The sequence below is a fragment of the Sylvia atricapilla genome, chromosome 8 (assembly GCF_009819655.1).
Source record: "Sylvia atricapilla isolate bSylAtr1 chromosome 8, bSylAtr1.pri, whole genome shotgun sequence".
In the NCBI taxonomy this organism is placed as follows: Eukaryota; Metazoa; Chordata; class Aves; order Passeriformes; family Sylviidae; genus Sylvia; species Sylvia atricapilla.
In genome coordinates, this window is record NC_089147.1 from 143291 (window position 1) to 164386 (window position 21096).

At 39.0% G+C, this 21096-nt stretch overlaps 2 protein-coding genes across 2 annotated transcripts in view; one reads left to right on the top strand and one right to left on the bottom strand.

Annotated features, from left to right (window-relative positions):
• Window positions 1-5575, top strand: part of CFAP46 (cilia and flagella associated protein 46) — a 72146-nt gene extending 66571 nt beyond the window's left edge. The window contains exons 56-59 of the mRNA XM_066323370.1: window positions 1907-1988; window positions 3826-3962; window positions 4473-4559; window positions 5385-5575. Coding sequence (XP_066179467.1) covers window positions 1907-1988; window positions 3826-3962; window positions 4473-4559; window positions 5385-5521 — 443 coding nt within the window. The 3' untranslated portion in view covers window positions 5522-5575. The remainder of the gene's footprint in view (window positions 1-1906; window positions 1989-3825; window positions 3963-4472; window positions 4560-5384) is intronic.
• Window positions 5576-13040: 7465 nt separating this feature from the next.
• Window positions 13041-20159, bottom strand: LOC136364482 (vertebrate ancient opsin-like). The gene is given in 6 exon segments (XM_066324456.1): window positions 13041-13235; window positions 13237-13284; window positions 14366-14605; window positions 16896-17013; window positions 18120-18330; window positions 19799-20159. Coding segments are annotated over 6 exon segments (1155 nt in total). The 3' UTR covers window positions 13041-13058.
• Between the last annotated feature and the right edge of the window lie 937 nt (window positions 20160-21096).

Here is a 21096-nt window from a genome sequence, read left to right on the forward strand (position 1 = left end):
GTCCTCATCAAATGGTTTTCTTTAGAATTTAGAATTTGGTTAAGGGTATTTTTTAATGGTAGGAACAGTCTCTGTAGAGCCACTTTAAAATTCCTAAGTTTCTTGCTTATTTTCTGAGGTGAACAAGAATTGTCCAACAAGGCTAGGTTAATGCTGAAAGATTACTGTGGTATTACAGAGCATTTCTAGACTCTGAGAAGGTATTTTTCTATGTTTTTTCACAACTAGTTAGTCTTTCTGTTGTAGCATAAAGCTTAGATTCAGGACTGGTTTTTCAGATTCACAATCTTCCTTTCTCCTCCTGTTTTCCTTGCACATCTGGAAGAAGCTTGATTTCAGAGTTGTGCTGAATTTGTCAGGGTAGCTATATTGTGTTGACATGTGAAAGTGAGAAAGAGAGCACACATCAGCTTGTGCAGCCCTGTAGAGCAACAGGAAGCTTCTTTGTGAAGCTTTGATTTTAAAAGTGATTTAAAAATCTACGTGTAAATATTACAAGAAATAAGGAAATAAGTTTTCTATATACATGGATCATTTCTGAATATGATGTTTCAGATATCCATAGACCAGATATTTACAGGTCTGGCAATGTTTGGAAACTTGTTAAACCTTGCCCTTTGTCCTGCTCTTAAAATATGCCAGGATTAATTCTGTCCTGGCAGGGGCAGGGGCAGGGTGTCCCAGCAGGGCAGGGCAGGGGCAGGTGTCCCCAGCAGGGCTGGCCCAGATCTCACAGGGTGGCAGAGAAGTTAGGAATTCTAGGGCCAGCAGATGATGGCAGATTTCCCAGGACTGGACTCCTCCAGAGGCAGTGAACTCCTCCAGCAGGAGCACCAACCCAGCCATGCTTTTTCCCCAAACACCCAAAACCAGAGTGCCAGGCTTCCCCAAACTCACATTATCCATCCCCCTCTGAGCTTCGACCACCCTTTTGTTTTGTAAATAGTCTAAAGTATGACACTTAATCTCCTTGGTAACTTATGGGGAAAAAATTATTTAGAGTAAAAAGGAACAAAACCTACCCCAAACAACAGTGTACCCTTGCTAGTGTTAAAAAACCCTCAAGGTCTATATAGGGGTAGCTATACAAGAGTGTCACGTGCAAGCTGTGTGAAATAATTTTCTACACTATGTAGTATTCCAAAGATCTCAACTGGAGAAAAATACTGACCACACAGATTAAGTTAATGCTGGAGAACATTAGGAGTGGTCAGAAAGCTGTACCACAGCTCGTGTGCTTAGATTTATTAATAAATGTGTATGTGCATTGATACATTTAAAACATACTTCCAGAGGAAATATTGATGTATTGAGAGGAGACATGATAAAAGTTTTAAGTGTGTCAAAGACTTTCCAGACAGAAAAGTAATTTACTTCTCATCTACTTGGGTTAGAAGAATAAGTAACAGATTTAAGCTACAGCAAACCAAACAGTGGGGAAAGCCTTTTAATTCTGAGAGTATTCTGAGTTATTTCACTGGAGACCTTTAAGGAAAATGTGGCACATTAGGGATGTAACTTGGTTATGAGTTGTGGAGAGGAGCTGTTCTATAAAATGTCAATACCTGCATACCATAAACTCCTCCAAGAATTCGTAACTAGAGTTGGGTGATACAGATCATTCATTGGCTGTGTTAAGATTGTATCTGGATTTCATTACCAATTATGCTAATGTGGCATAGAAAGAAACCACCTGCAAAACACTATGGAAAAGTGTAGCAAAATCACATGAAATAATGCTAGGATGACTTTATTAGTGTACATTTACATAACATACATGAAAATTGTATCCTAGTGGTTTAGACTGTGTTCAAGAAAGTAATTAGCTTACAAAAGACCTAATTTACTTTAATTATTGTGCTGGGTGTTACTATTAGTGCAAATGCCATTGCTATATTTTTTCCAGAATGCCGTTTGGTGATTCTTCTGGATCTGGTACGATCACAGCAAAGTTACCAAAGAATTACAAAGTCTGATGTCCACAAAAGGTATGTGAAGTCAATTTCAGTAAAGTCCACAATAAGGCAGATTATTTCAAGGCAAAGATAAAATTTTGAGTTATGAAAACTGTCCTATACTTCTGAAGTAAAAGGGCTTCTTTATAGGACTAAATAGGATGAAAGCGCTCTTAGAAGGCAGTGGTAAGAAAGTATGACTCAGAAACATTACACACACACCTCACAAGTCTGAGAGCAAGATTCTCAAAATGTTCTAGAATAATGTATAAAATTTTCCTTTAACAGATATCTGCTAAGAGTCCCTCTCGAGGGTCATACATGGAAAAGTTTAACAATCAGACAGATTTTTATTTAAATAATTACGCATGTTAAATAGCCTGTTCAGATTTTTTCATATTAATGGCTGCTTTTTTAATCTTTAAAAGTATCTCAGTATTTTTGTTGCTTTTAAGTTGACAGTTGGTAGGGTTTCCATTCTTCTTTTATTGCATGTCCATTATGAATTCTTGACCGATGCCACAGTGTCCTAATTTTATTCATTATTTAGTCCATGCTGAATTTTCAGATAAGCTGATCATACTCTTGAGGGATGAGATGCCTTGCAGAGGGATGTCAATAGATTGGAGCATTGAGCAGTCAACAGTGACATGAAATTTAACAGGAGCAAATGACAGACTCTTCACTGGTGGCAGGCAGAGCAATGCTGGATGCAGGTGTAACCTTGGGGAGGGCTGGCTGGAGAGCAGCCCTGCAGAAAGGCCCTCCAGCCTGAGCCAACAGTGTGCCTGGGCAGCAAGTGAGCAGAGCACATCCTTGACTTTTCTAATTGTTCATTCCATGAAGAAGAAATAGGAAAAAATCTTTAAAAATACTGTTTAATTGGTTCAACATTGCCTAAGTTAAATCCAGTTGTAAGGTAGGTTATACACACATGTACATCTGTGAATATGCAGATATCTGAGTGTATAAACAAACCTCTGGTATTTTTTTATATCCTTTTTGATCCCAAACAGCCATTTTCTAAAGTAAACCAAAACACAATTCCTTAAACTAGCTTTTCAAACTAAAAAAATTTTGAAGTCTCAGTTTAATAGTTTGGTGGATTTATCAATAAGATAAATTTTTGTTTAAGTCCAAAAGTTTCCTGAAAATTTAGCATAACATTAATTTAAAAATTAGTCACATAATCTCCATAGACAGTCTACAATCATCTCCCCAAAAGATTGCAGAAAACTTTAATTATCATTTTTGATAAAATTACTATGAAAAGCAGATCTGAATGAAACCAAAATGCAACCTCCTATTTCCTGCAGTTTCATCCTTAGAGTATCACTCCCCTTTTATTACTAAAATAATTATGCCAATAATACTTACTGAAATGTGCAACAGTAAAAATTCAAATCTCACATTGCACATGATTTGCTTTCAAGCTTCCAAATCAACACTATACTTAGGACGAAGAACAAGGTTTCAGTTCTTGCAATATTTTATGTCTAAACGTGTCTTTTCACACCTGACTCCCAATATTTTGACTCTTTTATAAGAGGTATTCTGCAGTGTTTTGTAAAAGTTAGGGTGTTACTACTCCTTTCAGATGTCTGGAGATGTCCAGAACTATGATAATATGACAGAGAGTAAAACCCGTGGTAAAATTGCATCATGAAAAAATGGAGAGAGAAGGTTGCCTGAATTCATTGTGTTAAATTCGAAGTGCCTATGAATGTTGGAAAACTCTTGATGCTCAGCATACAAGAAAATACACTCTGATATTCTTTCCCCTTCTATTAAAAAGCTGTATATTTGGTTATATTGTTTTATATATTGTTCATTTTTCTTCTATTGATCTTATAATTATAATCTTCTTTAGTTGTCTACGTATTGCTCTGGAGAGACCAATAGAGACAGCAATGCTTCTAAGCCTTATAGGTGTGGGCTCTGTAATAGCCCCCCAGTGGTACACGAGCCTGGAGGAGAATGCAGAAAGGCTGGAGACCTTGTTTGAGAGTAAGTGTTGGTGTTTTGTGTTTGTGATTTGTGTTTGTCTCAGCTTGTGTGTGTTTTGCTTCAGGCACTGGTGTGTGTGCACTCAGGGACTATGTGTGTCTGCCTGTCTCCTCTCTTTCCTTGCTCCTTTCTAAATTCTGCCTGGAGGTTCCATAGGAGGTGAAGTGCATGCAGGAGCCACCGTGTGGTTGACAGGTTCATCTTTCATACAGAATGGTAACCTACCTAAAACAGATGTGGTGGGGTGTTTGTTTATGGTCATATGGTAAGAAGAGGATTTATATGGTGAGAAGCAGTGCCCTGGGTCATGGCCATCTGTAGTGACATAAAATATGTGAAAAAAAAATCCCCTGGATTTAGCTTAAGTTTGCACAGATACATTGCTTAAAACTGTAAAGGTATTCTTTTTCATTAAGTTTTAAATGTGAAAGCACCAGGCTGTATGATTGATACATTCTTGTTTTTCAAACCTGTCGTTAAAAACGCACAGAAGCTAACATTTCTTTCCAGATTTGCTGAGCTTTGGTAAAACGACTGGGCAGACAGTTCATATTCTTCAGAGAAGCAGAAGTCACGGGAAGAGGGATTCCATTGAAAGTAAGAATTAAAAGGCTTAGTATGAAGGACTGGCTATAAATAGTAACAAGAACCTGTAGATAGGTAGTTCATGGGTATAAGTGAAACTTTACAGGTGAGTCATTAAAATTTTCTCTGAAATGTCTTAGAAGAGCTGGGAGTCGAAAGACCACTGATACAATATCACATTTGGAATAGCTACATTTTATATAAATAAAATTCTGGGAAGGCTTTGACATAGCTGACCAAAATCTAAAATTTCTTCTCCACTGAACAAATAAAGTAGTGTTTTATGTTGTGCTCCTGATGTACCTTGTTACACTACTTTAAAAAGGTAACAAGGTACGTCAGGAGCACCACATAAACAGTATAAATGGTATGGGATTATAAACTGCAAAAAGATCAGTAGATCTGCAGTGATTTTAGACAGTCTGCATTGTACAGGGAATTCTAGACATAAGAAATAGCTGGCATCTTGTTGGAGAACAGGGAAGAACTTCTGAGTAAAACAATTTGTAATATATTATCTGTAAAATTGTACTGCTATTTTTCAATGTACAGGACTTCTCTTTTAAAATAAGGTTTAATAAAATAAATTTTACTTACAGCTTGCACTGACATAGAATTGAAGAGAGAAAGAACTCAGATCAGAAATATTCCCTAGTTTCTGTTTTTCTTTTTCAGAAAATACTTCTTCAATATAGTGACAGTTATTAATATTTTTTTAGATTTAAAATAATCATAAGTATTAATCAAAGAGAAGATGTTTTAAATGATGGCACGTACAGCATTCTTATGTTTAGTTCATATTCAGAACTAACAATGGTTTTTAATATATTTTTATAGTGGAAGCAGATTCTCACAGCTCTCCTGGAGACAAAATGGAAGAGCAGACTGTTGGTGCTTCCTCAGATCTTCCTGAAACTCATCCTTCAGTTTTTAATTGTGTGCTCTATGGTTTACCCAACACTATTCGTATGTAATTTGTGTCAATCTTTTCATGCTAGGTATACCTACACTGATCTAAGGAGAGCTGAGATTAATATTGCTGAGATACATACTGCTGATTCCTGTTTCAGATGTGAACAGTCTGGTATTAGAATAACTGTCAGGAAAATAGAATATACAGTTCAGAAATTTCAGTTAGTGCTCCAAGCTTTTTTTAACTTTGTGAATCCTTTAAAAACTTAGTAAGTACTGACATATTTTAAGAAAAGTATATATATACACACACTAGGTGCAGTACTCCATCTGGACTTTCACAAGAGTGAGAAATTATTTTTATTATATTAAGGAATAAACTGTTTTTATTAAAATATTAAATTAATTTTTTAAAATTAAAAATAGTTATCTGATTTTTTTTGGGTATTCTTTAATATTCATTTATTTGACTATGAGCTCTTAATTTTTACAATATTGTATAGTGTTCAACAACCTGGAGAAAAAAAAAATCCTACCAGCTAATGACCCAGAAATAAATTACAGTAGATACACCTTAGGACATATGAGCTCTCTCGTCAAATGACATTGGCACAAGCCCAAACAACAAGAATAAGAGCTTCTGAAAATATTTCATCTACATGGCACTACATCATTCCCATGTTCTGTATTCATTCATACAAGAAATATTAAGCAGTTAGTGCTATTCCATGTATCAAGAGCTTTAAAATAACTTTCTGAATTATGTCTCAGCAACATAACAAATCACACTATCAATTAGCTTTTATAACAGAAACGACATTTCATAATATATTTTAGCATGAAAAGAATTGGTCAGCTAAAATTTATGTAATCTGAAAAATGTGAGAAGGAAAAAATCATGGTGAATTTATTGATGATATTCTAGGACAAGAACATAATTTGAGCTGTACATAGCTGTCCAGGAAAAGTGTGTGGTTCTAAAAGCTCTGCAGTAAAGAGCTGCAGCAAAAGTCTGCTACAAAATGATAACACAAACAAAAAAAAGAGATGGTCTGTCATTAGTCCCTGGTGCAACCTCTTAAGAATTTTCCTGCCTTAAGCAGTCATTCAAGGAACATGTCACATGTGTCTCTCTGCAGAGCTGCTGTGGCTGGGCTGTCAGCAAGGCTGCAGCTGTACGTGTTTGTAGGCAGAGAACTCAGGGCAGAGTTGAGTGGGGCGTACAGATCGTTGCCATAATTATTAAAAACATATCGTCTTGAGTTGGAATGCTAATTTAGTCATGTTACAACCTTGTAAGCCTTCCAACCTGTGCTTCAGCACTGTCTGACCTGGAAGCTCTCCCAAAATAGGGTATCAGAGGGAGTTCAGCCATCCTTACACTCATCAGTATGAGTGTAAATACTTTCTTCTCTGGTGTGTGGACCCATCACTGTAAGGTCACCAGGAAGAACTTCTTAAAGTCCCTCTTGGATATTAATTCAGGCCTCCAAATGCAGTGTCTTCATGTGGATCCAGTGACAGTTATCAGCATGGGTTTTAAGGATGTGGTCAAGTTAGAACTGAAGGCACGTTTATGTGCCCTGAAATATTGACTGGTTATTAAAGCACAGGTGCATGCTTTCTCCTGCACTGCTGCTGAAGGAGCTCAGATACACGTGGATACAGATGTGCAGGCACAGAGCGAGAACAGACTTCTTCAGCTGAGACTTCACCATGGGGATACACTGCCAGTGTGCTTTGCTTATGGCGTGTCTGCTGTAGCAAAACACCACTGACATAACCATCTTCTGAAGTTTTGTCATGTCTGGAACAGAAGCTGGTTTCAGCTTTTAAGTTATAACAGCATAACTTCAGCTGTTCATCACATGTGATCTGTGTGGGCACCAGAAAATTGAGAGGTATTTCATCTGTAAGGATTTCTCCCTTGCCACTCCATGACAGGCCTGCATGTGCAACTGTGCATCCACAGCTGTGTATGCAGAAAGAGGAATGCACAGTCCTAGTGACCACCAGAATGGCACAGAGGCCAACATGGAGATATTTCTGACCAGATATCCCTATCAAGCACTTATACACCAGTTGTCTTCCTGACACAAAAGCATATACTACATTTTCTGGTCCAGTAGAGACAGAATTTAAGCACTACTATTCCCATAAGTAAAAGAAATTATTGTTTTGCTCCTTTGGTATAGCTACATCTGTGCCCTTGGGCAGCATCTGTTTGCACCAGCACACTGGCTTCTGTGCTGTTTTGTAGTTTTTGGTTTTGTCTTCTCCAACAGAGTTCATTGGTATTTCTCCTGAATGACATTGACTTTTATTCCATCTAAAAATACCTATTTGGCATTTTTTGGTTATTACCATTGCAAGTACTGGCATTAGAATCTCAAGTAGGATGTACATTGAAATAAATTTGCACTGGAATTCCACAAACCTTTCTGTTTCCTCATCAGTGTGATTCAAGGGACATGGCCTAGAGCTGTACTTAATCAAACAGGGCTGTGCTGGCCAATATAATCTAATTGTTTGACATTTTTATAGTAATTCATTGAGACTAAAGAGAGATGACTACATTAATATCTTGATGTAGCTAGATAATAGTTGAGATAAAACTGGTGTGCCAAATTGCTGAAAGGCCCTTAAATTCTTTTACAGATTTTTAACTATTTGTGACATAGAAAAGGAACGAGACTTTAATATAATGTAATAAAGAGAAAAATAGTACCATCTATAATACTAAGTATTATAATAAAGAACATAATCATAAGTTTTCTAGGAATCTTCTCTTCACCAATCATTTGAAATTACATTTCTCAATAATTGAGATGAGAATTATTGTTAATGTTCATGACTCTGTTTTCTTGGATAATCATTTTCACTGAGGTCATAATTAAACAGAAATGTTCTAGCCATATAATTTGTATATTATTCCTCTAGCTTGACTGTGAACAAATATGTCAAATACATCTGCCCTGTGTGTTTCTGTAGGAACACTCAGGCTGGAATATCATGGACACTCTAAACATATGTGAATGCTCAACCTGCTGAGGCTTAGATCTCATCTCGCTGTCCAACACTTCTCTCCTTTGCAAGTGCATTTCTTGGGGGAAGGAGTCTCCTCTGAGTGGGATGTCAGTTCTGCAGGGAAGAGCAACCAGAGGGGGAATATCAGAAGTGTTTTATTCTGGGGGTGGTGCTCTGGACCCAGTGATGAAATGAATGGAAGAGAAAGCAGGAAACAAAGAAAAAGCAGGAATTAATATTTCATCCAAAATCAGAAATGGAAATGTGTTTCTTAAACTTGATTGGATTGCTAGTTGCGTTTTGGCTTTCAGAGGCCTTGGCAATAATGGTTCAGTGCAGGCAAGGGCAAGGTCTCATTAATCAAACGCGAAAGAAACTCAGATATGTGGTAAATGCATTTTTACCAAAACCCAAGGCAAAAATATTTGCAAAAGGAGCAACCTGTGTGTAATGAGATACAAACAAACGATTTAGAAGTTAATCTGCATCAGAGCTATGCTAGAGTAATCTGGTTTATGGTGAATTTCTGGTAGAACTGATCTTCAGTAATAACAATCTCTGCCACTCTCCGCGCCTTTGCACTTTGAACAAGAAGCATCTCCTCCAGCAGTGCTCTGCAGCACTTGTGGGTTTAGGAGAAACAAGATCTGTATATGAAGACATTTGTATCTTCAAAAAGCAGCAAGGAATCCCCAGGGAAGCTGTGTTGTTTGCTGCCAGAGCAAGAACATGAACATTTTGTTAAAGTGCACCAACACTACATTCAGTCTAAGCTTTCACCTTCATCCCTGCTAGTGGGTGATGAGGCAAACTGATTTTATGAGATTTTAAAATGTATTCTTTCTCTAGATTTGAGAGTATGAAAAATAGCTCAGACAATCTACTTTTAAAGCTCAGCATTTTATCTCTTACTGAAATGATTTTTGAACACTATTTTGGGTATTTTTCCCCATGCCCAAATCTACTTGTTTGTTCAGGGTTTTTTTCTCAAGAATATACAACTTTAAGAACAGATTTGTTTGTTAGTTTTTCCACAAGAAAGAACTGACACAACTATTAATGCAGAGCAGCTCTGGTGGGCCAAAACAGAAGATCTGGTGATGAGGAGATAGTGATTCCAAACAGAACCTGAGCAGAGTTTAAAGAGCTGTACAGACCTGTTCCTTAGCTTGAGTGACCGCTCCATACCCTGTGCACATTGCCATGGCAGCAGGATGCACTTGCCTTAAAAAATACACCTGTGTGGGCTCATTGCTAGTGGGGAGAGCTGTGGTGTGCCAGGTGGAGAGCCCAGCGTTGTGCAGGCACAAGAGGGGGAACTTTGTTCACTTGGACATACCCTGAAGTTGTCAAGAATAAGGTTGGAATCCTCCCAGATGGGTCTGGGCAGCATGTCATGACCTAAAAGGGGAGACTGATTTCATGCTGAAACATGAAGTTTCCATCCCCAGAAGGGTCCTAAGATTGCTGTTTCATTTCCATTTTCTGGTTTTCACTCAGTGAATCCTTTAGCAAGGCTTTCAGTGTCAGTGCCTTTCTTGCTGTTATTCCAAAGGAACCAACAGGACCTCATAACACAACAGGAACTCTTATGATAACTATCATTTATATAAAAATAATGAAAAGAAAAAAGAGAAAAAAAATAAAGCTATTTCCATCAAAAACAAGTAGATTCAATGAAGTATTGCTGACGTTTTTAAGAAAAAACACAAAGCAATTATCCCCCTATGCCATGGAAGGTTTGTGGAAAGGACAGTATCTTTCTCCATGTTACATCCTTACAATGCAACGATCACAAAGCAGAATGTGGTGGTGTGTCACATTGCTAGTTTTGCAAACAATACACAATGTATAAAACTTTTTTTTTAAGGAGTGTGATTTCTAGGCATTCTCTTGGTGGCAAAATGAAAATTCAAGGACACATGATGCTGTTTATTAGCTCCCAAACAAGTGTAGGCAAGCTGACTTTTGCAGTGTTCACACCTTTTATTCATGAAATTTTAAGGTCTTAAAACCATCCGTTGCCTAAATTACTTTTTGCATATGGTAAAATGTTCATGTCACGTTCTTGGCACACACTGCAAAAATGTGTCCCTTTAACCACTGCATACAATTCAGAAAAAAAGAGAGCCTTCTTCCTTGCCCCTAGTTTTGTTTGTAGCTCTAAAATTTTTTGCTGTGTTACACTGAAAGACATAACAACCAACTCCTGGGAACCCTGCAATATTTTGCTCCCAGGCTGATACTGGTCTGACTGGCTCACTATGACAATGTGTCAAGGTGTTCACACATTTTAAAATGTACTCTCTGACCAGTAAGTAGGAAAAAAATGTACCCTCCTCCTCCTGAAAATCATTACTGGAGACATTTTAAGATTAAGATACCCACTGATTCTATTCTTCCTTGTTTCTATCAAAGATAGGAACACCTCATAGAGACAGCTTGCTGTTTCTTACTGTTTTCCGTGCATTTTTACATCGTTTCCAGCCATTTTTACATTGTTATATTCTTTGCAATTGCTTAATTTTTGGTGCTTTATTTGGTACTACAGAGCTATACTTTGCATATCCTCGCCTTCTCAGGAGAAAAAATAATTATGTTGCTTTTAATTAAACAGTAGCACTTCTGCCAATTCTTCATGATTTAATATATGTAATACCATTAACTTGTGATTAACCTAGGTCAATATATCCTTGAAAGAGAAAATCTGAGTCTTAAATGCAAGAATTTTCACTTTCAAGTCTTATCTGACTGTTGTAAAGGACTAATTAGCACAAAAAGGTGCATACAATTAATCACTGAATACCATACTCTTCCTATCTCACAGTATTTCCAAAACATTTTAAAAAGGCGTATACAGTAAAAAAGTCTGCTCATTGTTCTGCTACAGATAACACAGGATTACTAGTAAAGAACGTGCTTGTTAGAATATGGATCAACATTTGGGTTTAAGATTGAGCCCTGCAAAAGTTCAAGCCAAAATTACACTGTAAAAGGCAGTCACCACATGAAATTTTATGAGATAAATAGAAAGCTGTACAGTCTTTTGCAGTGAGCTCTCACATGTGCAGCTCATTATTTTATTTGTAGACTAACTCCTCTCTTTGGATCTTACCATCCCAAAATGAAATCAGGGCAATGGAATCTGGACATCCTTCTACTCAGAAAACAGAAAAGGATCCGATGCTTCCTAACCTCTCCTCTTCCGCAAAGGACACCGAGTAGAAAAGGTCCAAAGGGCTTTTTTAAGATGCAAACAAAGAGCACGAGTGCCCGTGGTGTGAGTGCCGGAGGGCCACAGCAGGAGGAGGAGGCAAGGAGTGCAGCCAAGGCCAGAGGGGCTCAGGGACACGGTCCCCTCCTGGGAGCTGCAGCTTTCCTCCCCGGGAGCAGGGCAATCACACAGACACCAGTCTCTGGCACTTGCCAGGCTGTCGGGATATGCTTTGTGCTCTAGGTCTGTGTCACCTTTTCCTGATCCTCCAGTGTCTCCAGCTGCTGCAGGAACGGTTCTTGACTTCCAAGTCAGCAAGGTCCTGCTCAGGGACTGCTACCTGTCACCTCAGGGATCTCAGGTAGCCCCACTCTTTTTAAAGGCAATACAGTTCTTCAAAAATTAACTTCATAGAAAGTAGGAAAAAATCTGATAGAAACAAAATGTCTTTATTCTGTGAAAAATTATTTTATTTTCGAAGTAAAACTGAACCATGGATGACCCATTCCATATATTTCTATAGCTAAGGCCTGTATAGGGTGGAGCTAATGTAGCTTCTCTATACCACTATGGAACAACATTTGTTTCAACTGGCATTGTACTAATGTCTTCTCTGGAAATAATAGTTTTCCATTCTAAAGCATTTAAATACAGTCAGCTTTTGCCTTTTCTCCTAAAAGGCATTCAATTAAAGATAGATTTTATATAGGATTAAAATTCCAATATGCCTCAGCAGAAGCTTAGTTCTTAGCAACATTTCATACAACGATCCCAAACACTGAGTAAAACAGAAGTCTGTCTTTATTACACTCATAACCTGGTTTGGTTTTCATATGCAAGCAACATTCCACTAAAGCTAAGTATATTGCTGCACTTCATTGTGTGAATTAAATATGAGATGGAATACAGCCATGGAAAGCTGGTAATTTCCATTAGTTTTCACTGTTTGCAAAAGCAGTATTGGTGTTATAGTCCTTGCTTCTGAAAGCAGATGTGTAATAACAAGTTAGTGATTTATTCTGGAATCAGCAGCCCCGTTTAAGCAGTGAGGATGTGACTCTTGCAGAAACAGGACTTCAGGATTGGAGGGAGAGGGACACAGCAGTGTGGTGCCACTACCTGCTGTAGGTTGGTTGTGGATTGGGAAGAGGAATGCAGCGGAGGAGGAGACTCAGCGCTGGGTGTCTGACTGCACCCATGGAGCCAAGAAGCTCTTGCACACACTGAGGAGCCTGTGCTCTCAAAAGCTGATGTCCACAGGACCATGATGTCCCCAGTGACAGCATATCTTTATATTAGTGAAACATTGTGACAATGAAATACACTGTAGCATCGCATTAATGGTCTTATCTCCCTCTCTACATGGGACACAGTTTGTTTTCTGAAGTTGTCAACAGAGCCAAAGATTGTCTGCTTCTGTGCTCATCTCCAGTTTTCCTCTCAGAAATGGTGCTGTGAACTGCCATGGGGGACATCTCTCTTCTGCCCTGGGTGAGCACTGCTCTCTCTGAAGTCATGTTCACGTTGGCCTCTGCAAGTCCCTATGGCACTGCAACTGAACATTTGAATCAGACACTCCCTGAACTAAAAAGTTGAAAAAACAGGAGATCAATCAAAACACATAAGAAATTTAAAAACGGTTCTATAAATCGATCTGCATATTAGCTAAAAGTCTTGGGAATTCCTTCATTAATATGTTGGGAATATAAAGAAATAACCCCATAAAATATATTTGCCTATGCCACCATGAAGGACACTAAACCTAAAAATTAACTATGTTCTGAAAACTCAATGTAAAAAACAATTTTTTCTTTTCTGCTTCTAGCTAATCATATCTAATGAACATAATTGGTCATTTCTCCAGACTCATGCTTTCATATACTAAATTCCTGGCTAGTCAAAGATGGGGTTTTGTTGCTCACATCCACAGACAGGGTAAACTGTGCCACACATCTTCATGGTTTGGGAGATCAGGGTGCTATCCACAGAATGTGAAATAAGCAAGAGCTCTCTCTGCAGGACTGAATAAATAAAGTTACCATTTCTTATTCAACAGTCACTTAACTATTTTTCTTTATTTAATGTATGTGCTTGATGCCATCACTCTGTTGCTGCATTCATTGCTGAAATCTGCCTGTGTTTATTATCACGCCTCTTACCACTGTGACACACAGCACTCAGGCTCATGCCCATGTCAATTCTTTTTTTCTGCATCCAGTCCTCTGCCCCATTCCAAATAAGAAAGCTCCCTGCTAGATGGGCATGTGCAATACTTCTACCCCCTGCATATTTACCCAAGACAAATTCAACCTTCAAAAACATGCACCCCACCTCAAGATCAACTTACTTAGGTGTTGCATTCCTAAAGAATTATTGAAATATACTGGGACAGTCTGAAGAACATAATTTTCATACAGGAAACTAATTCATGTTCCATAAGGGCTGATTTTCCTTTATAATATCTAAACCAAATAATTATGAACATTTATATTTCAATAATGCTCAGAGGTTTACACTATCTTCCACTAGCCAGAATATTTTTCCATTCTAAATGCTGGATATTGTAATGCTTGTTAGCTAACACATAGGTAGGTAGAAAAAAATTCATTATAAAGTAAGACAAAATAGCAAAACGTGTGTTATAGACACTGAGAGCATACAGTACCTGTTTGTTCATAAAGACATAAATGATTGGATTATAGACGGTAGCTGTTTTGGAAAAGAAAGCTGGAATTGCTGCCAGACAAGGATCCAGCTCAATGGAGGGATAGGCAGTGACCAGGATAGAAAAGGTGGCATATGGCATCCAGCAGATGAGAAAGGCAATGATCATGAAAACAACCATTCTGGTCACTTGTCTTTCAGGCCTCCTGGTAGTTCCCAGCCTGCCTTGTGCCTCTGACACCTTTCAAGAAAAGAGAAAAGTCTCTAGGAAACAAACAACCAGTGACCTTAGTGAGCTGTCTCGTTGCCATGCTAGAAGGAAAGTCCTGCTCTTCCCAAGTATGGCAGCACAGGGGGATGGGTGTGAGGTTACTGCTGAGGGACATGAATTACCATGAATTACCATGAATTACCATGCTGAGAGACATGAATTACTAGTCAGTTTTCCTTTGCGTAAGTATCTTTGTGTTTTTATTGTCAAAGTGCAAAAGAAGGACATTGTGGTGAGTCATAAGCAGATATTGAGCTGAATTGAAGCTCTTTCTATTCCGTGGAGTTTGGCAGACAGCTGGGTGTCCACATGGGTATTACTGCAGCAGGCTGCTGGAGCTCTGCAGCCTCCTCACCGAGGGCCAAATTCACACCAGGGAAGTCTGTCTGGCTCAGTGGTGCTTCATGGCCTTCTCCAGAAGAGCGTTTGCCATCTGATACTATCAGAATTTAAGTGGGATTGGTGCATTTAGTAAGAATGTTCTCCCTCTTTTCCTCAATGATCATGCAAGAGGCACAGAAGTTTTACAGAGACTAGCTGATGTCAAACAGCATCTTTCCCAGAAAGATTTGGTTTGGTTTCTGATGACTTAGTGAAACAAGGCACTGTTATGAAATGTTATTTTACATGAGAAATAATTAATAACTCTGTATGGCTCCAGAAAAGCCTGATGCCAGGTCTTGCAATAAAACCAGATTTGTTTGCATAACATTGCCTTTTAACTTCCTGCAGTAATGTTAGAACTCTACTGAGACACTTTCTCTAGTAACTTTTGAGCTGCACTCAAAGAATTCAATGTATTTAGTACTTAGAGAGGTATAGAAGTACCTCCTAGGAAGGGCGATGTCCCCATCTCTGTAGAAAGCTGCAATTTGTGACAATTTTTACCAAATATAAACATAACAATAACGATGAATTGTTACAATAACTGCAAGTTCTCAGGCATTAACCGAGGCTGTGTTTGATACTGAGAAGATATTCCCTGAGAAGATATTCCCTGAGAAGATATTCCCTGCCAGTACATGAGATTTCTACAGCATTTTTTCATGTATACTGCTCGTACACAGAGAGCAGCCCAGCCTCCCTTCCAGCAGCAGTGCAGTCCCCTGGGAAAGGACACCATCTCCTTTACTGCAGTTCCAACTCTCTCATCTTTGTCTTGTATCAGCCTGGTCCGTTTTTTTCACATACAGCTTTTCCTTTCTATTTCAACACTAACAAAAAAACACATTCTGGTGCTCTATCTTACAAACACAGGAATACTGCCATAATAATTTACCTCTAGTGTATACTAGTAATTTGATATTTTCCTGAAAGTTAATTTCTTTCATCAACTTCGTTGTTTCAGTGAAAGCTACAATTGGCATTGTGAAGCTGGGTTCACTGGCAGACATTTCCCCCAGGAACAAGCCTACACTGTGAGGAGTGTGGGACAAAATGCCTGCAGAGAGAGGGTTGGGAAATTCCAGACACCAGTTCTGGCACCTGGATCTCTCTCTGTTCACTGTAGTCAGATTTTGGAAAACGAATTTAGTTGTGAGATATAATAATATGGCAATTCATTATAGATTTACAGAATATGTTGCAGGTACTGGCTTTTCAGAGCTTTGTGGTAAATAGAAATATCAGTATTTTCCCAAAATATTGTCCCCAAATCCTGTACCAAATAGGAATTTTCCTGTTCTATTGTCTTCTTTGTCACTTTTTGCAGCTTTTCCTTTGGACCAGGTCAACACAACCATTAAAGAAAATTCGAAAGCATTTCTCAAGTCATTTTAATATTCCTTATTAATATTTTGTTTATGAAACAACATTGCATTATTTACAAGGACTCCATCTTATTTTGAGACTATTACTAAGTAGTAGGCAGCACTTGAAATTTACAACTGCAGTAATTTTAAGCTGCGTTCTAATTTGCCTGGTTTGGGTCTTATGTAATGTCACTGAATTGAAGCACAGTTGTGAATAAAGCAGTAGTGGGTCATTCTGTTTATTTATGAGGTAGACATTCTTTCAATCTGTATGATGTTTGACTAATGAGATGTACTGATAAGTGATGTGAAGTCCACATTTTAAAACATCACTGCTAACCACGGTGTGAATTTCTGTGTGTAAAGATAATTGTATAACAAGGGATGTAACTGAGTGTGTTTGCTGCCTGCAAACCTGATCTGCTTATGTCTGATCTTTATAGAAAATCACAGTAATTCCAAACCTCTGTATGCATACACATTTTAAAAATTTACTTACTTACTCTTACCTTTTTTAGCTTCCGCATCAATTGTCCATAGGATACCAAAATCACAAATAAGGGTACTATAAAGCAGGTGGTGAAGAATGTAATAATGTATGTACGGTCAGCATAAGCTCCTGAGTACCTGTATAAAATACAAAACACCTTGGGCATGTATTACTAATACGAGTTCTTATTCTTTTCTTGAAATAGCAATCTTTCTTTGCAAAGATGTCACTAGTGTTTTTGTCAAGTGTTTTTTATTCATTTATTATAACATGCCCCTTTGCAGTTCTACTCGTATCACCAGATGGGAGCACTGGGCCATCTCCCTGCCTGGGGCCAGGGCAGGATCCTACAACTCTAGGTCCAGTGGTATAGGTCCAGTGGTATAGGTCCAGTTCTGTAGGTCCAGTAGTATAGGTACAGTTCTATAGGCCCAGTACTATAGGTCCAGTAGTATAGGTCCAGTTCTATAGGTCCAGTTCTATAGGTCCAGTACTATAGGTCCAGTACTGTAGGTCTAGTACTATAGGTCCAGTACTATAGGTCCAATACTATAGGTCCAATACTATAGGTCCAGTAGTATAGGTCCAGTTCTATAGGTCCAGTACTATAGGTCCAGTACTGTAGGTCTAGTACTATAGGTCCAGTACTATAGGTCCAATACTATAGGTCCAATACTATAGGTCCAGTAGTATAGGTCCAGTTCTATAGGCCCAGTACTATAGGTCCAGTACTGTAGGTCTAGTTCTATAGGTCCAGTAGTAAAGGTCCAGTAGTAAAGGTCCAGTACTATAGGTCCAGTAGTATAGGTACAATACTATAGGTCCAGTTCTATAGGTCCAGTTCTATATGGCCAGTACAAAAAAACTGCAGGGCTGCTTAGGTCAGAAGGGACACGTAGTCCAACCTCCTGCTCCAGGTAGAGCCAGCTGTGGGATGAGACCAGCTTGCTCAGAGCTTTGTCCAGTCTTCTGAAAAAATCTATCTCCTTGTCCTTTGACAAAAAACATAAGGTCTAAGGTGATTATTTCCATTAGAGATAGAGGCTTCACCCTTTAGAAAGTTTTGTTTTAGAAACGATTATGGAAAATTTTCATCAGTTTTATAACAACTTTCTTTAAATCTGTGGGGTGTTTTTCAGAGATTTACATAATCTTTAACTCTTTCATTTAAATTCCTGGCCCTGAGGAATCTCAAGATGCAAGTTTCATTTTTTTTTACCATACTCTGTGAGGGTGGCCTTACCAGTTGGGCTCACAAGTAGTTCCAATCTTACTGGTGGTGTAACTGCTCCAACCAGTCACGGGCGGAATGGTCCAGACGAAGGAGAAACTCCACACAAAGACAATTCCTAGAGCTGCATGCTTGGCCCTCAAGCGCGTGTTTCTGAGCGGGCGGCAGATCACAATGTACCGCTCCAGAGCCAGCAGAGCAAGAGACCAGAGAGCCACAATGCCTGCAGCAAGAGAGCACAGCATCCAGCTGGGCTACATCACTGAAAGGGGAACACCATCCCAAATGACAGAGTCCCTGAATGGTTTATTCTGAAAAACATCCCTGGAGGTCACCATTCCCCCCCAGGCACTGTCCATCTAGCGGGTTGTTCCAGACCCAGTCCAGCTGGGCTGTGAGTATCTTTGGAGATGGAGACTCCACAACCACTCTGGGCAACCAGCTACACTCTCTGACTACCCACAACATCAGACACCTTCTCTATCAACATAAGTTATGAAAGGATGGGCAGTCTATGTGCATTATTCAAATATTAATGAAGAGCATAAGAATTTTATGTTTGTCCAGTCCACAGTATAAGGGCTACAAAACCAAGCAGCTTATCAGGCCAGTCAAGTGATTAGGACTCACACTTTTCATTCAGTTCTTCTCTGAAAAGCTGCAAATAATGTGTAGCATCCAAATTAATTAGCTAAAATATCTTCAAAATATTATCTTTCCAGAAATTATTTCAGTCTGTCAGAAAACTCAAACCTGCAGAGAGCTGCCCACAACATCAAAATATCAGTTTAGGCACGTATTACTTGGTGGGACACCTAAATCTCAGAATAGCCTGATCTTTCTCCCTAGGACATGGCTTACATGCCAAAAACTGATGAAGAAACATTGTCCCTCACTGATGTTCCCTCTGTCAAGCTAGAACAGGCAGAGAGCAGCTGTGGGACTCCTTTTCAGGCTGAAGATCAGCACTGTGTGTGATGTAGAGCAGGAACAAGCATTACTGGCTGTCTTTATGCAGCTTCAGAAACAGGGATGCAGGAATCAGTGTCTGTCTCAAGTGAGTAGATGCTCCATTTTAAACTAATATACCATTTATTCTGCAGAGGTATATTTACACAGGGTACTGTGTGGTGAGGATTTTTCCTCTTAGAGTACTTCTAATATTCTTTGTAGTAAGTGAAAAAAGCCATGAAAAAAAAAATCACAAAAAGGTGTAGGTGTGTGGACTGACTGTTACAGCTGTGTCCTGCTCTTCAGAGCCCCTGAAGGATAGAGAACACAAGATGTGCCCTGAGATTTTTCACAGTTTATGGGCAGCCACTCACTCTTTTTCTCTCTGTCTTATTTATCTATATTTGCACATACCTAAATGCAAATATGGAATATAGATACATGTAAGGATTTTTTTTCCTGAAATTCTTTTGCCATAAGCCCCACAACACTGCTATTCTATTGGCAAGCTGTTCCTCATGCTATAGAACATATTCACTGATCAGTACCCATGAGACCTGCCATTCAAGTGACAGGGATACAGAGATACATTTTCCACTCTCCGCTACAGAATGTATGTAATGGGAAAACACCAGTCCCTTCAAAGGCATGCAAAGTCAGTGTCTTAGGAGACCACAGTAGAATACATTGAAGGAAGTTGAAGGAAAAGAACATAAAACTACAAACAAAATCAAGCTTACCAAAAAATGTGACAGCAAATCCTTCCAATATGCAAGCCCAGTATCCCATAAAAAAATAACCTTTTAGATTTGTTAAAAAGCTGATGGTACCACCAGTCAGTGAGACCAGGAAATCAGCCACAGACAAATTGACTACAATATAATTGACAGGTTGTCTCAATTGCTTGAACTTAAAAGTTACCAGGATTACAGCCAGGTTCTCAGCAAGTGACAGGGAGGTCACCACCAACATTACTGCTGCCAGGAGCCTGAATTGCCAGGGCTGGATGGAGTCCAAGGGACGACGGAAGGGATCCCATCTGGCAGGAGCAGAGGAACTGGGCCACACCGACCCATTTGTAAATGCTCTGAATGCATTCATCCCTTCCTTCAGTAACAAAAGAAAATATCATATAAAACTGGAGTTTCAAGTCTGTAAAAAAGATTCAGGATTAAAAGGAGATGTTTGCTCTCTCCAACCAAAGTGGGAACAAACTCCTCCTCCTTCTGCCCTCCAATAATAACCGAGGAAAAAATATTTCAGTTGGAGGAAAGTTTAGTGCTGCAGAGTGAAAGTGGGAACAAGGATTAGCAAGAATATCTCTTAGAGCAACTTCTGCCCCACTCTGCCCACAGCCTCTTTCACACTGCAGCTGTGCCTTTATCTGCAGTAGAACCCAGCTGTAAAGCTGCAGGTTTGTCCCTCCTGCAGCAGCCAGCAGTGCTGAAACACCCTCAGCCCTGCCCAACTCCAGCAGGGAAAAAATGTTTGCTTGGATGCTCCCACACTTTTAGCACTTAAGAAAGAAAAGCTACCTGGTGAGAGGGAGATGTCTGTGGTGAGACAGAGAGTTACAGAAATTTGGGAAAAGGGACTGTAAATGTTGAAACCAAAACAATATGATGTTTGACATTATACTGATCCTTCTCGTCGGGTGGTTCCCAAGGAATTCTTCATGGAAGAACTTTTCTCTACAGACCTTGAGAGATCAACAGATAAAGCAACATCTGGAGCCAGCAGGCAGCAAAAACCAGACCTAGGGACTCCTTCCCTCTGGCTGTACAAGATTAGATCCCTCTGTCTCTTTGCAAAGCAGTTATTTTTTTTTCTTAACCAACCTGACTATCTCAGATAATCAATAAATGAAAATAAATGTTCTAAATATTTCACTTGTTCAGAGGTTTTTATAATGACTGATGTAAAGATAACCTACATCTGGCTGTAGTAATATGTGCAATACACACGGGGTCTCATTATATACACGTCATAATTAGGGAAGTTCTGCTGCTAATTTCTAGCCCCAACATGCATTAATTTT